General features: G+C 39.0%; 1 protein-coding gene across 5 annotated transcripts in view; it reads right to left on the reverse strand.

Moving 5' to 3' along the window:
* Positions 1 to 17,647, reverse strand: part of PEX5L (peroxisomal biogenesis factor 5 like) — a 236,741-nt gene that overhangs the window by 48,766 nt on the left and 170,328 nt on the right. For all 5 annotated transcript variants that reach the window (XM_059922045.1, XM_059922044.1, XM_059922042.1 and 2 more), the window contains one exon: positions 14,407 to 14,502. In XM_059922045.1, coding sequence (XP_059778028.1) covers positions 14,407 to 14,502 — 96 coding nt within the window. The remainder of the gene's footprint in view (positions 1 to 14,406; positions 14,503 to 17,647) is intronic.

Raw genomic sequence — 17,647 nt, forward strand, 5'->3', positions numbered from 1 at the left:
ATGTAGAACCAGTTCCCTTCTATACAGTTCAGATTTCATTAGGACCCTGTACCCAGGAATCTGTAACCAGGATAGACAACTGTTTCTATTTTCATTTGCAAACGAACAGCGCATAACAAGACTAAGAAAGGTTCACATCAAATGGTCATAAATATACAAAGAACAAAGTTAGCCTTGGAGCTAGTGTTCAGAGCTAAAATAGGAGCCTATTTAAGAAAAATTTTAAAAGAGGGCTCTTGTTCCTGTCATTAATCCTTCCTGAATCCTGGTACAATTGTATAGAGCATCAAACCATATTTTTTCAGCATGGGAAAGAATTATCTTGTAAATGGCACAGTATTTTCAGTCATTTTAGTTGAACCTTGAGTATTTGTCCAGAACATGTCTTGTGACATATCCCTTGTAATTCGTTTTGTTGAAATCTGTTAACTTCAATAAGTATACTAATAAAGGAAGGAAAAACACTAGAGTGATAGAGAAAATGTGGGAAGAAGGCTAAGAAAAACAGTAAAAACATGAAAGGAATATTCAACCAATAATAAAATATATATCAACTATAAAACATTATAAATTATATAATTCAGTGGCCAATTAAGATGATAAAGGACAGATAGAAACGGGAAAAAAGTGAAAAGACAAATATATATTCAGTAGGTAAAAAAGGAAGATGATTGCTTATTTACTAAAAATATGCTTCAATCCTAGTGATATCTTCTTTTTGAAATTATTATTCCCAGGTTTAAAAAAAATTAAAGGTTGAAAATATACTGTCCTTAAGAACTTCACAGGAACACAGATCTAGGAATGATGTTGGCAGAAACTGGAAAGTATACTCTGGGTGATACAGCAGTAAGTAATCTTGCGTTTCTCCCTCACCATTAGAACCTTGACAAGGAACTTGTTAGGTAAAGATCTGGTAATTAGAGAATTTACTTAGAGGTGAAAAATAACTGAATCCAGTGATGTAAGTTCATGCAAGGAATTCAGCAACAAATCCAATCAGAACTAGATGCTCTCTTTTCCCATAATGGCTTAAACTGCTGCAGTAGGAATTTAGATTAGACATAAGGAAACATATTCTGATTGAAATGATTGCAAGACATTGAAATGGGTCACCTAGGAAAGTTTTAGAATATTATTTCCTAGCAACTGCTAAAAATAGAACTGATACTCAGGGATGGCCGTAGGCAAATGTGAAGAATCATAGATTCACAGATCATGACAGAAGACAGCCTTAGAAATCATCAAATCCAGAGGTTCCTAAATTTGTCTTTACACTGAATCACCTGGGGGGATCTTTTCAAAATTTCCAAACCCAGGTCACAGCCAGGGCTACTGCAATCACAGTACCTTGGAATGGGACAGGCATCATATTTTGGGAAGCTCCCCAGGTGTTTCCAGTGGGCAGCCTAATTAGGGTATCATGGATCTAATGAATGGTCTCAGGTTACAGATAAAGAAATTGAGGCACAGAAAAGGAAAAGGACTTTTCAAAGCCTGCCAGGGCAGTGAGTGGCCCAGGAGAAATAGAGCCCAAGTCTCCTGGCCCTGATCTGACATACAGAGCGTGTTTTAAGGGAAAACAAACAAACAAACAAACACCCAAACAACTTATTTTATGTTTATGAAATCAATATCTATATCATTATAGATAATTTTTAAAAAACCATTGAAATTGCCAATGAAAATTAATAATCTCTCAATCTCACTATCCAGAGATGTTTTAAATTACTGTTGATACCTTTGCATTTCCTTCTACTCTTTTCTCAAAGTTCATGTGTACTTTTAAAATTTTGTAAAAGTAAGGATCCCTCTGAGCACGGCAGTAGGCTTTCTGGAAATCTGGGGAGCTAGAGGTACTGATGGCGTTGGGCGATGCTGGGGTATATTGCTGCCGTCTTCTCCCCATCCCGGGATGGACACACAGCATGAGGCCCCATGTCTCCTGACACCTGCATTTAGCCTGAGAACCAAATGGATTCAGGATGGACTATGTAAGTTCTTCCTGAGTAAAGACACAAAGCCCAAGTGTAAAAGGCCTTCCTTGTGGACTTAGTGTCACCAACAGCTGCACACCCATATTAGGGATTCTAGAGAAGCTGCATTTGTTTCCACTCATGTGGCCACTTCACTTCCATTGTGCTTGGGATCCTTGCCTGAGTAAGTCGGGACCTCACCTAAATTTACAGTGGTCTGTATGTATTTGTGTGTATGTGTGCACATGAGTATGTGTGCATGTGTGTGTGTATTCTTAGCCATCCAAAATAATAATGCAAAGCTATTATTTTGAATGGGGTAAATCTTTATCACTGATCCAAATAATCATTGTGATTTGGTGGATCCGTAAAATCAAACTTCACTAATGAAAGAAATAATTCCAATTTCGAAGTCCATGTTGTATTATTGCCAACTGGCCAATTAAAACTTAAACCTAATTTATGAGGTGACTTAAATCTGATGCTCACAGTTCAATGTCTGTTCAGCACAGGTAGAGAATGAATGCTTTAGTATCAAAAGCCAGCTTATTTTGAAAAGGAAGATTCTCTTTAGAATACCAAATGAGTCATAAGAAATGATTTAGACAAGGAAGTGGCTAACTTGAAATGGAGCTTTCGCAAGTGTGTTCTTGACATCAATGGCTTCAGTAAACACCGTTGCCATCACAGAAACACATCTCAGTTAATTAGGGGATTGGTTTTACTTACTCTGTGAAAATGAAATATTTTTTCACAATTAGGTTTAAGGGTAGAGTGATCTATCTACTTTCCTTCTGTAGTCAGATCAGGTAGTCAATCTTGTATATGTCTGCATTTTCACTCCAGACCCATGCAGGACACAGAAATAGAACATTTGACTGCTCATTCCTTTTCTATGACTGCCCAAGCTTTTTGATATAGGAAGCAAATGGTGTTAATAACCATAATAGTCTGATCTGGGGGCTTGACTTGAGGTTATTTATTTGTCCATTTTTATTCTTTGGATATAAGGTAACTAGGATGGGATATCCCGGTAAACCTTTTATTCTCAGATTTCACCATGCAATTCAGTTTTTCATGGGAAATCAAATTCACCTCCAATTATTTGCATGTGGCTCATGTATGATATTGATAATTTCTAGCTATGTTTTAATACCTCTCTGCCTTTTACTTTCTCTCCATGCCTCTAGCCCTCTTGGTCCATTAAATATAGCTGTGAGATCAGGGATTGATGTATATTAAAAAAAAAAAAATACCAAGTCACTTTAATATAAATTAAAACCAACATATTAAAGAAATCTCATGTAAGAAAAACACATCTCTAAACTAAATTCCAATTTTGAGTAATTTTTAATATTGTTTACTATCTAAATTCAGAAGTTCCTCCCTTTATCAACAGCTCCAAAGTAATGTGCAAATGTGGGTTCCAGTTCTGCCTGCCAGTAATCAGCAGTGTTTGCTTGGGTAAGTCCGTTAGTGTCTCTGGATTTCAGCCCCTTCTCTACAGTGATGAGGTGGGCCCTATGAATCCCTGGCATGAAGCATAAACTCTAAAATGGCCTGTGACATCTCTCACAGTTCAGTACCAGAGGTTCCAGAGAAGACTGGGCATCTCTGGGAATGTCATTAAGATCTGTGATGGTTAATTTTATGTGTCAACTTGACTGGTCCATAGAGTACCCAGACATTTGGTTAAAGATTTCTGTGTGTCTGTTTCCATATGAGGTTAGCATTTGAATTGGTAGACTGAGTAAAGCAGTGGCCCTCTCCAATGCAGGTCGCCATCATCTAATCCAGTGAGGGCCTGAATAGAACAAAAAGGCAGAGGAAGGGAGAATTCTTTCTACTTGTCTCCTTGAGCTGGGACATTGGTCTTCTATATTCAGAGTGGGACTTATACCATCGGCTCTCCTGGTCCTCAGGCCTTTGGATTTGGACTGAAACTACACCACCAGCTTTTCTGGGTCTCTAGCTTTCAGATGGCAGACTGTGGAACTTCTCAGCCTCCATAACTGTGTGAGCCAATTCCTTATAGTAAATCTCAGTCTCTGTCTCTGTCTTTATCTCTATCTTTATATCCTACTGGTTCTGTTTCTCTGGAGAACACTGACTAATTAATACAAGATCTAAGAGGCTGATGATTGACCATCTGGGAGGAGGAAGAAGGACTGGTTACCATCATGGAAAAGAACCACTTTCTTAATCAACAGGAATTATTTATGTATGGAACATCAACTGTGTACCATCATTGTGTGGTATATTATATGCCCTAGTCAAATGAATAAAGGAAATTCGCTTCACCCACAGGGAGTTTACTGATTCTTTACAGAACTCTGTAGGGTTGTGTGTTTGATGTTCTACTTATTAAACCAAAGAGAAGTATAAGTGTTTGCCATCAAAAAAGAGATACCTCTTATCATCCAGTATTTTGATTTTATGAAAACCTTTTGAAACCAACATGGGCAGATAGCTCTACTGACCTGAATATAGCATTAAAGACTAGAATTATTTTAACCCCTGACTTCACTATTTGACAAAAATAAGGTATTTAACCTGCAGATCTCATTTTTGTTCCTTTTCAATAAACCAGGATTAATAATATTCAACATCACAGGAAGTTTTATAGAATAGTGATGATTGGTTTATATGGCACAGAATTGCAAATCAAGAGATGGGGTTTTGAAGACATAGAAAAAAAATTTATGGTTACCAAAGGGGAAAGAGGGGGGGAGAGGGATAAATTAGGAGCTTGGGATTAGCAGACACAAACTACTATATATAAAACAGATAAACAACAAGGTCCTACTGTATAGCACAGGGAACTATAGTCAATATCCCATAGTAAACCATAATGGAAAAGAATATGAAAAAGAATATATATGTGTGTGTGTGTGTGTGTGTATAACTGAATCACTTTGCTGTACATCAGAAACACAACATTGTAAATCAACTATACTTCAATTAAAAAGAAAACATGATGGGGTTTTGTATGTTCCAGATAAATAGACTTACATTATTCCTCCTACAGAAATCAAATTCCTAGAAAATTATTTAATAGTTGGTCCTAAAAGTAAAAAAAATCCAGGAGAGAGAAAGAGATATTGAGAGAGAGGCTTTCTAATATTCCTCCAAATATCAGAGCTGGAGGGTACCTGTGGCAGAGACTGCTAGCTGTCAGTCAAAATACACTTTCCTTTCTTCTGTGGTGGTAGAACTGTGGCCGTTTCCCAGCCTCCCTTGCAGTTTGGGGCATGGGTGGCGGTGGAGTGATGTGTTCAACTAAGCTCCAGCCAGTGGTGTGTAAGCAGATGAGATCTGGGCCAGAGCTTTTAGGAAGGTGGGCCTGCCTCCTTCAAGCTCTCCTTCCCCTGGTGGGGGCTGGAGAAACAACACACTTGTGACTTGGCTTTGACCATGCAGGGGAGGATAATACCCTAAGGGGTCGAGGGGAAACAAATGGCAAGGAACCTGGGACCCTAAATGGTGGCATTGAGCAGATCTGCCTGCTAGTCTGGGTGTTAAGGGAATTTATCCAAGCTACTTTTGGGTCTGGAGCTTGTCTACAAATATGATGGTCTAGAAGACCCATCTGTGGATAACTGAAGTTTTGTTAGAATGGGTCAAGTCACTACTATATATAAAATAGATAACCAGTAAGGACCTACTATACAGCACAAGGAACTCTACTAAATGCTCTGTAATGATCTGTATGGCAAAAGAGAGGATACATGTATATGTATGACAGAGTCACTTCACTGTACACCTGAAACTAACACAACATTGTAAATTAACTATAGCCCAATAAAAATAATTTTTTAAAAAAGGGTCGAGTCAAAGATTTAATTACTTTGGTATTTACACAATGGATATCAAGAGAGACTGAAAGAATATGGTAACTGTTCAAAACACCGACTTAAATTATGGGTGGACTCTAAATATCTCTCTTCCTTTAAATAGATTACTTATCCTTAAATTTATCTCAGACCATCCTACACGTCTTTATACTTTCACCCATTTCACCTATGTGGGTTTATCATAAGTCACTCGACATTAAGTCTCATCTATGCTTCATATCGTTTTTGAGAATCAACTTTTCTTTGTTTAAAATGGAAGGATATTGACTCATTATGAGATCAACATTGCCAGTTTGCCAATGAACTCATAACACATCTAATCTTTATGTGATCTATCTACACTTTGACGTGGGAAGCATGTTAGCTAACATGACGTGCTAAGCTTTAAGAAATCTGTATCTTAAGAAGTTAACCTCAAGATTCCTTCAATATTGCCCAAAGAATGTTTCCATATATTTTCAGAAGATTTTCTCTTTTTTGAATATTGAATCTAAGTCAGAATGATTTAAGTAGTGTTTAATCCATTAATCTCTTCCACCTACTTCGAAGAGGTGACACTGTCATAGAAAGCAAGAGAAAATATGAGGGGGTGGTAGAGACAGATAATCTTCTTGGTAGGCGGGCACCCAAGTCAGAAGTTTCTTACATGATCCTATATTAACAAAAGGAGTTAAAGAATAGTCTCCAATTCCCTTCAGTCATTTAATATTTCTGAGGTGCCTATCAGATGTTACATTGTTTTGAACATGACATTTCCTAGTTAAACTTAGAGATAAAGAAGGTCACTCACATTTCCAGACCAAGGAATTTCTAGTTAGCATTAAACTCTTTCACTATCCTTGTTCTTAAACAGTAATTACCAATTTGTCTGTGCTTTTTCATATAGTGCTGCTGAGGGAAGGTTAGCCTGGAGTCTGAAGGAGAGTTATCTTGAGAGCTATGTCCTTTGAGATAGGACATAGAAATGGGAAGTTAGGAGGTAGCTTTCAATGATGCTTGTCAGGGCACAAAGGTCATCTTCTGTTAGTAAGTTAGTGACATTTCTTAAACACACATTAAAGAAGAGATACTTAGGTGAAATAAATGCATTAGAGGAAGAAGCTGCTAATATGTTCATTTACTTATCCAGCAAAAGTTTGTGGGGCCTTGTTCTGTACCAGCCTCTCTGAAAGGTGCTAAGAACATAAAGATAAGACACGGTCCCACCTGTAAGAGTTCAAAATCTCCACGTGGAGATGGACGTGTAAACCCACAATAACTATACCAGGGGTCCCAAACCCCCCGGCCGTGGACAGGTACCAGTCCATGGCCTGTTAGGAACCGGGCTGCACAGCCGGAGAGCGAGCAAAGCTTCATCTGCATCTACAGCCGCTTCCCATCGCTTGCATTACTGCCTGAGCTCCGCCTCCTGTCAGCATTATGGTGAGTTGTATAATTATTCCATTATAAATTACAACGTAATAATAATAGAAATAAAGTGCACAATAGATGTAATGCACTCGAATCATCCCAAAACTATCCCCCTGCAAACCCTGGTCCATGGAAAAATTGTCTTCCACGAAACCGGTCCCTGGTGCCAAAAAGGTTGGGGACTGCTGAACTATACCATGGGATAAACTGTACTTGATGATCTCCTGAGCTGCAAAATACCTGCAATTCTTCCAGATCTTTAAGGGCACAGCTATCTTACTCAATTTTCTATTCCTAGCACCTAGCCCAGTGCCTGGCCCACAGAAGGAGTTTCAAACATGTCTGATGAATTTGTTGCTACATCCAGTTTATTTTGAAGGCTGAGGCACCTAGAGAGACTAACTAGCTAAACACAGTGCCAGATGCTGGCTGGCTCTTTCCCTCCATGCTGACAGTGATAAGAGGTATTTTTGATGTGTGGTTGCAGGTGTGCTGCCTGCCCACATGACCTCCTCTCTCCTCTGTTGACGAAGCACAGGTCGCTCTAGGGATCTCCGTTCCTGAGCCCCTGGGGCTCCTTCCCTGCTTCTCACTTCTGTGCCTCCCAGTGCATCTTTCCCAGGCACCTGTTGTAGCTGACAGCGTGTTTAGGCTGCTGGCTAGGAAGAAAATCCAGGAGGAAGTATGGAGGAAGCTCCTTCAGGAAAGAGGCATATTTTTAAAGCCCCAAATAGGAGTATTTGGCTCTTTGTCCTAAAATTACAATACGCTGAGCCGAGATGAATTTGCAGTGATAAAATGTAAGATATGCAAGCAAAAAGCCTCACCCACATAAGGCCTCAGGAGATCTAACCGTCGTTCAACCTGGGTTTAAGCAATGTTAGTCTTCGCACATAAACAGGTTCCCAGGTCACATAAGATATGCAATAAATGTGCACGTGGTGTTAGTTGTCTTTAGTAGAAGAGATGGAATTTTAGGGCATTTTAGCTCAATGTTAGTTGAATTGCATGTTGTCAGGTATTACATAGTGTAAGTATAGCCTAGTTCATACCATGCAGAATATAAAACATGCCCAATGTTACTCCATGGCAAGATTGGTTGGTGTTACCTGCATTGTAATAAATGTGTCTCATTGACTGACACTGAGACCAAGACAGCCACAGAGGAGACTTCAGTACAGTCCCTGGTAGAAATACATACGCCATAAACAGAATTGATTGTTTACATCAGCTATGAAAATGCAAATACTAAATTACATTAGAAGGTGATATGGCACGTTATAAGCAACAATAGATAGAAGTGTTTCTCACATTAGGTGATTAACAATTAGCCATCCATCCATTAATTCAACAAATATTAAATACTTACTAGGTACTAGGCACTGTTTTAGATCTTGGGGTACAGTGTTAAATAAGAGAGAAGTTTCCTTTCCTCACAGAGGTTACATTTTAAAGTGGACAGAAAACAAACAGATAAATAAAAACAAATAAAGAAAGATGAAGTGATAAATATAAGGATGAAAAACAAAACTCTAGGTGCTGTGATAGCAACTGGTGGTCAGGTTCAGCTTTTCTGAGGTGTTGACACTCAAGCTAAAATTTGAATGACAAGAAGGACCCTGCCACATGAGGATCTGGGGGAAGAATGTTCCCTGAAGAGGAAAGACAGAGTGGGGCAGAAGTAGAACAAAAAATTTCACAAGTGGTATGGAAACACAAAAGACCCCGAATAGCCAAAGCAATCTTGAGAAAGAAAAATGGAGCTGGAGGAATCAGGCTTCCGGACTTCAGAATATACTACAAAGCAACAGTAATCAAGACAGTATGGTACTGGCACAAAAACAGAAATATAGATCAATGGAACAGGATAGAAAGCCCAGAGATAAACCCACGCACATATGGTCACCTTATCTTTGATAAAGGAGGCAAGAATATACAGTGTAGAAAGGACAGCCTCTTCAATAAGTGGTGCTGGGAAAACTGGACAGCTACATGTCAAACAATGAAATTAGAACACTACCTAACACCATACACAAAGATAAACTCAAAATGGATTAAAGACCTAAATGTAAGGCCAGACACTATTAAACTCTTAGAGGAGAACATAGGCAGAACACTCCATGACATAAATTACAGCAAGATCCTTTTTGACCCACCTCCTAGAGAAATGGAAATAAAAACAAAAGTAAACAAATGGGACCTAATGAAACTGAAAAGCTTTTGCACAGCAAAGGAAACCATAAACAAGACAAAAAGACAACCCTCAGAATGGGAGAAAATATTTGCAAATGAAGCAACTGACAAAGGATTAATCTCCAAAATTTACAAGCAGCTCGTGCAGCTCAATATCAAAAATCAAACAACCCAATCCAAAAATGGGCAGAAGACCTAAATAGACATTTCTCCAAAGAAGATATACAGATTGCCAACAAACACATGAAAGAATGCTCAACATCATTAATCATTAGAGAAATGCAAATCAAAACTACAAAAAAAAAAAAAAAACTACAATGAGATATCATCTCACACCAGTCAGAATGGCCATCATCAAAAAATCTGGCCATCATCAAAAAATGCTGGAGAGGGTGTGAAGAAAAGGGAACCCTCTTGCACTGTTGGTGGGAATGTAAATTGATACAGCCACTATGGAGAACAGTGTGGAGGTTCCTTAAAAAACTAAAAATAGAACTACCATATGACCCAGCAATCCCACTACTGGGCATATACCCTGAGAAAACCATAATTCAAAAAGAGTCATGTACCACAATGTTCATTGCAGCTCTATTTACAATAGCCAGGACATGCAAGCAACCTAAGTGTCCATCATCAGATGAATGGATAAAGAAGATGTGGCACATATATACAATGGAATATTACTCAGCCATAAAAAGAAACGAAATTGAGTTATTTGTAGTGAGGTGGATGGACCCAGAGTCTGTCATACAGAGTGAAGTAAGTCAGAAAGAGAAAAACAAATACCATATGCTAACACATATATATGGAATCTAAAAAAAAAAAAAATGGTCATGAAGAACCTAGGGGCAAGACGGGAATAAAGACGTAGACCTACTAGAGAATGGACTTCAGGATATGGGGAGGGGGAAGGGTAAGCTGGGACAAAGTGAGAGAGTGGCATGGACATATATACACTACCAAATGTAAAATAGCTAGCTAGTGGGAAGCAGCCGCATAGCACAAGGAGATCAGCTTGGTGCTTTGTGACCACCTAGAGGGGTGGAATAGGGAGGGAGGGTGGAAGGGAGGGAGACGCGAGAGGGAAGAGATATGGGGATATACGTATATGTATAACTGATTCACTTTGTTATAAAGCAGAAACTAACACACCATTTTAAAGCAATTATACTCCAATAAAGATGTTAAAAAAAAAAATTAGTCCCTATGCTCACCTCTCAGTTTAAACATCTGTCAAATAAAATAATAACTGTTTAAAAAAAAAAAAGACAGAGTGGGGACAGCAGGCAATGAGGCTGTTGTGCAAGAGGAATAGAGAGCGCAGCAGTGCCCCGGAGCTTGTGAGGGGATTAGGTGCAGAAGGAGGACCAGATGCCAGGTCAGGAGGCAGGATGATGACCAAAAAAATATGAGGGTTTAAGAATGGAATAGAATGTGAAATAGAAGGAATATTGGAATCAGCGATATAAAAATGGAGACTGGAAAAATTCAACTTGCTCCAGGCATGGTTTTCATCTGGGTCTTACTAGTGTTTAGAACAGTCTCTGGTGAAGCCCATCTGTGGTGCCATTCTTTATTGGTCTTGAAATGAAGAATGTGGCATTTTGAGTTCTCTTAAGAATCTTAGACTCTAATATAGTGTCTATAGTTTACCACTTCTTCCTTGATTACCAACGTAATACATGTTTATGATAGAACATTTGGAAAATATAGATAGCTAATGGAAGAAATCACTCCAAATCCAGCCACCCAAGGATAATTACTGTTAAGGTTTGGGCACAGACTCTCTTTATGCTTATACAGTGCAGTGATTCAGAATATGGGCTCTGGAGTCTGGGTAAAAATCATGACTTTGTAACTTGCTAAATGAGAGTTGTTCATTTTCAGTCTATCTTAATTGCTTATAAAATGCCACGTAACTGTCTGCAATATCTTTAAGCCTCAGTTTTCTCATCTGCAGAATGAGAATAGTAATATTACCTTCCTCATAAGACTGCTGTGAGGATTAAATGAGAATCCACGCAAACCTCCCGAGGTAGTGCCTGGCACACAGTATGTATTCTAACATGTTAGGTATCAAGCTACTATCATTTTACGAAGTTGGGATCATATTGTAAAACTGTCAGTATATAAATTATTCCAATTATCACTAGACATTTTTACATGATGTTAAATATTTTTCTATGATGTAGTTTTTAATGGTTCCATAGCATTTTATTGTAGAGATAATAACTTAGTTAATTCTCTGTAATGGGACACTTGAGCTATTCCCAAATTTTCACTATTTAAAAAGATTCTACAGATAAAATGTTGCAAACTTTCATGATTATTTCTCTAGCATAAATTCTAAGAAGTGGCTGGGTCAAGGGGCATGTATATTTCCAAGACTCTGATGCATTTTATTATGTCTTCTACTATGGATTTAGATTAAACCCTGGATAAGAATAACGCTGGGAAGTAAGTAGTTCATGTATGTGTGCAGTTTTGAAGGTCTGATTTACCATCAGCTTGGTGAAAAACAACCCCCGCCCCCATGCCTCGCGCCTGTTTTCTCCACACCTGTTCACACCTTCTGGTCAGCGTCATTCAACCTCATTCCTTAAGGAAGCTTCTCAGTTCCAGGCTTCCAGCTGAGCAAATGTGCTTACAATTTTCTGCTTTGCTGGGAATTCTGTACTTACCATTCACTTCACTTGAAGCTACAAACGTATAGCATTCTTAGTATATTAAAAATCCAAGCCCCTCATCTTATAATGAAGAAACTAAAGTAGAAGGGAGCAAATGTCTTGCCTGAGTTGGTCATCTGGTCCATGCCATTGTTAGACAACTACTCAAAGCTAGCTCATTCCTTTGTCTCTTGTACCTAGTTCAGCAGCCAGCACATATAGATAGCCAGTAATGTTTGCTGAATGACTACTTCAAGTAACTTACGGCATTTTAGGATTTTGCAGCTAGAAAGGACCATAGAGGTGTGGAAAAATGAGACTTATATTGGTTAATGAGATGTTTGTTGTTATTTAGTTATTAGCAGCAAGTTGGAATAACAACTCTGGTCTCTCAATTCCAAAGAGACAAGGAGAAGCCAGGAGAAAACAAGGCTTCCTGGGGTGAATGGGCGTCATGTAGAGAAGAGATTCACCTAATTTTGCCTTGTTCCAGAGAGGGCAAAGCCAGGGGTAAGAAAACTGGTAGTTGCTTATAGGCCAATTTCAGCCTAATTCAGGGAAGAGCTTTTTTAACTGTTAGGATTGTCCAAAACTGAAACAGGTTTTCTTGAAAAGAAGTGAGTTGCCCTTAATTGAAAATGTTCAAGTAGAAACAGGGTATGTTTGAATAAATAACTTGTCAAGTATGTTTGAAAAGAAAAAAAATTGTTTTGTATGCCTGGTTGGGATAGATGACTTCTAAGGTCTCTACCAAAACTAAGATTAAGTGATTTTATGAATAGATAGATACACAGATGGACAATTTTTTCCTTGTTGATATGTTACTTTGTAATTAAGTCTTGAGTTTGAACTCATTGTCTCATTATAAATGGGACCAGAGAAACTAACATACCACTGTAAAGCAATTATACTCCAATAAAGATGTTAAAAAAAATAAAAATAAAAATAAATGGGACCAGATAAATTATAAAGTCTTTACTGCCCCAAGATTCTATGGTTCTAAATCATTTCTTTTTAATGCTAATTCAGTGTCCTATACACAGTAGGAGCTCAAAAGAAACTTAAATTAGCTCTTAAGTCTGGAAAAATCTACATTTAAGATAAACTGAGCTACAGGCTCCATGCAGTTGAACAACTTGATTGAACTCAGCTGGTCTCAATCAAATCTATCAGTTGATCACGTTCAAGAGCACTAAATATGCCTTAACTTTTATTTTAATTAAAAAGGTTAAAAGAAGAAATCTGGGTGGATTGTATTGTGATGAGATAAAAGTGTTCTCTTATTAGGTTTCTGAATGATGATAGGAAATTTGGCTGGAATTATTTCCTAGAATATAAAGAATCTTTTTAATATTAAATTGCAAGTATGATTTAATTGCACTTCAAGTATGGAGTTACTGAAAGACTGCCTGCAGTATAATAATTTCATCCAAATTCTAGAGGTAAGACGGCCACATAAATAAACCATATTACAGGAATACTTTCAATTTTCAAGATTTCACATCAGTAATAGAAACAGAGGTCCTGGCAAGTTCATACTTGGGTTGAGTGAAAAGCTCAACTCTCAAATAGTCTTCTAGCAAAGCTTTGGTGAGAATCATAGATGGCACCTGTGATGCACTCTTTGTGCTTCTACCCAGGAAGGAAATGCATAAAAAACAGCAAAGGATGGTTTTTTTTGGCTTCCCTTTTCCCTTTCTTTCCTCCTTCTCTCTCCCTCTCTCTATCTCTCTTTAGAAGGCTAAATAAGGAAAGTAATGTTCAAATTAAATGTTTCATTTGATTTATCAACATTGTCATTGTTTTGGACACCCTTAACAGTAAAAAAAATTATGGCTCAAGTCAAGATGGGCTATCCATTGATTAGAATATCTCAGCCCTGCCTTTTTCCCCCACCCAGTTAGGAAAATGTATACTATTTCAGGGGTAGTAAAACCTTCTATGTTTCAGACATTGTGCTAGATGCCAGAGAGATAAAAACATCAGGCATGAACCCTGGCTTCACAGAAGCATAGCAAATGCATAGCATAGGTTCATCATGGGATGCACGCAAGGCTCAGAGTTTTCTGACCCAAGACTCCATAAGTCACTGATAATCTACCACAGAATTGGCATAAGAGGTGACATCTATTAGTCACCCCGGGTGGGAAGTCAAAAGTTCTCTGGTAACACGTCTCATTCTAACAATCATAGTCATGATTATTTCATGTCTATAAAGACCCATTTCATTTGTATCCTGCTGAAGTTTGATTTTTTTGAATTCCACTCTCAGAAACATGAAACAGAAAAACAAACCAAAAAACTTACCTCCACTGCTGCTTTTGCCCTTTCAAATTCCTCTTCTAAGGAGTGGTTTCTAGAAAGCAATGCACTTCCCCAGCGCTGTTCTTTGGTCAGTCGAGCCTGAAATAAACCAAACACATGGTGTTACCATTTCGGAATCACATAATACAAAAATACAAATATTTTTCCTTTTCCCACAGTACCCTAGAGTTTAAGAAGCACCTGCAACTGATGCCATTTTTGGAGTTCTTTGCAAGCATGAGGGAGTCCAAACTGGGAGGGTGCATGCATGCGTCTCTGAACAATGAGTCTCAGCCCTGGTCGTATTAAAAACAACGCCCAGGCCCAACCTCCCAAAGACCTTACTTTTCATTGGTCTTGGTTCAAGGCATTGATAGTTTAGTAAGTCTCCCCATGTGATTCTAATATGCAGCTAAGATGGAGTATCTCTATTAGTAGGCTAGACCTGGAAGCTGATATTCGAGCTTTCAGCTTGTTAGGAGGACCAGCTTCAGGTGAAACTGTGAAAGTTGCAGACATGGAAGGTAGCTGCTAGGTCTTTTTCCTTATACTCAGCTGAGCTTCATGCCGAATTCTCTTTCCTTTGCCTTATCTCTACTGGCACACATTTGTCTCACGACCCATTTCCTCAGGACATTGCTCTCTGCTCAATAATAGTCACTTAGATAAAATCATGTCTGGTAATGCCAACTGCTTTGTCACAATTAACAGGCAATGTGATATACATCTTAATTTAGCTAAATGCAAATATTTCCAGAAGACCCCCCACAAAGAGTTTGCTGGAATTTAAAAGATGTTATTATTTTAAATTTCACAATGAATACATTCTTTTTGAAAAAAAAATTAATCATGGAAAATAAGAGGTGTAATTCTAGACCTTTTTTCTTTGAGGTTACATATATTTATGCACCCATAGATAGAATATCGAAACATGTTTCAAAAAGTTTTTTGAAACATAAATGTTATGCTGTTCTGTGGTTTACCTTTTTCTACTCAACAATGTACCTTGGAGAGTCTCTACATTTTGTACTTACAGATCTACCTCAGTCTTTCCCCAGGGACTTCCCAGTAAGTATATACGGTACTTCGATTAGAGCTCTATGAGCATTCAGAGTGTTTCAATTTTTCTCCATGTAACTGCTTGCTTTCTTCTCTATCTTCTTTCTCTGCTGTGAGGTCCACGTGGATAAGATTTTGTCTGATAACTTTTGTACTGCCCCATCCCAAGCCCAGGGCCTGACAAGTGATACATGCCCCAAGGACGCCTGTGGACGGACTGCGGGAGGAGGGATTGCACTGCTAAGGCAGCTAGGCCTGGGGAGAAGGAGGAGAGAGGCTTGGAGTGAAGTCCCCCGCCCCCTTTCATTGCAGGGCAGGCGTGGCTCCTCAGCCAGGTGGTAGATTGCTGTCCTGCAGGGATGCTCAACCTCCACTTCTATGGGAATTACTTGAACAGGCTTGGGTCCCACCCTAGACCAGTGAAGTGACCTCTGAAGGTGGGGCCCATGAATTAAATTAAGTTTGAAAATTAAATTAAGTTTGAAAAGCTCCTGTGGTGATTTTGAAGAGCAGTCATGTCTGAGAACCAAAACTATAGTGAAACTTTGATCTTCACCCAGCACTTACCATCTATTCCGCTCAGCTGCTTTTCATTCTTTCTCCACCATCACTGGTCCTCAAGCGGAACCCCCCTCTTTAATGATTATACAGTGGGAATACCAGGGCTCACTAAATGCCAGATGCTGCTTCAAGTCCTTTACTTACTATAACTCATGTTGTCTTTTCAGCAGCCTGAGGTGGGTCCTACCATTAACTCCACGATTTTGAGGCACAGATAGCAATTAAGTAATTAATTAAAACTTGCCCCTAGTCTCACAGCTAGTTAAGTAGTAGGGCTGGTGCTTCTGGACCATGTGCCTAACCACTGGACACACGGCCTTTCACAGGAGGCTGTGCTCAACTGGCCATTTTAGGAAGATGCAAAATATAGAAATCTGTCCCTTGGAGGTTCATGCATGGTTGAGGGCGTTAGCCAAGAAGCCGTCTAAAAGAGTGTGGGCTGAAAATAAAAATAAAGTAATTATTAGGAAAATTTCTGAGCATAAATAACAGTCTTAGACTGCAGTTTGCTTTAATGAATGTGAAAGGTTAATTTATTTGAACATTAATATATGTTTTCTCCTCCTTGATGTATTTACTCCCTGCTGTATCCCTGGCATCTCCTGCAAATAGTTGGTGCTCCATAAATAATCAGCAAAGATTGGTTGAAAATATGCTGCCAGGGAATATATGAATGACTGAATTAAAGATATTTCTCTCAAGGTCTCCTGGCCAGTCTGGAGTCTAAGGAGGGTTTATAGGAGATTGGGAGGGACTTGTTTTTTGTCCTGTGCCTGGAGTGGCAGAGCTCTGTGCTAGCAAGCCCTGGTTCTGGGGGTGGGGCGTGGCTGCAGGATGCCCAGGTGGGGTGCCTAGTAAAGAGCAAGGCCTGTGGGCAGCTCAGGGTTGAGACCTCTGGAGCAGCGCCTGTGGTCAGAAACGGGAGGGCCATGAGGGCAGGTCGGGGCCTGCCCTGGCATCAGTGGCTTGCTCTCTGGTAGGCCAGGCCCAGTGGCCATCACGAACAAGCATCCTCCCTTATTCTCTGGGCCCCGTGGAAGCTACTACCTTTTTCTAACCCAGACAATCGAGGCAGGAAGGGGGAGATTGACACAGGTTCCAGAGATTAGAATGTGAACATATCTTTTGGGGGGCCACCATTCAGCCCACTTCAACCCTCATCTGACACTCTTGGGTGACAATATATTTGATTAACAAATATAAAGGTGCAGATGATTTATAACCTTTTAGAACTGATAGCTTGTTAGGGTGTTATAGCCTGGTAGAGAAGTTAACCCCAAAGATGACAGGACTTTACTGTCGTGTAGAAAGTTAATCAATCTTACATCTAACTTGGTAAACTTATTTTGGCACTTCTTTCCCAACTGGCTATATAAATCTCTGTTCCTTAATCCTTTGCTTTTGGAACCAAATCTTTTGTCTTCCTGCTGGTTCCTTCATGAATGAAATAAATAAATTTTTTAAAATGTGGACACATAGTAAGAAATAAACTTTGCGCATTTATATAATAATGTCATGAATGACATTAGGAGAAGAAAGAGAAAGCACTAATATTTTTTCCCAAGGCACCTCCTTTTATTAGAGGCACTTTTCACCAGTGAAATATGATGTCTTTCCTGTGAAG

Source organism: Balaenoptera ricei, chromosome 4 (assembly GCF_028023285.1).
Source record: "Balaenoptera ricei isolate mBalRic1 chromosome 4, mBalRic1.hap2, whole genome shotgun sequence".
NCBI classification, from domain to species: Eukaryota; Metazoa; Chordata; class Mammalia; order Artiodactyla; family Balaenopteridae; genus Balaenoptera; species Balaenoptera ricei.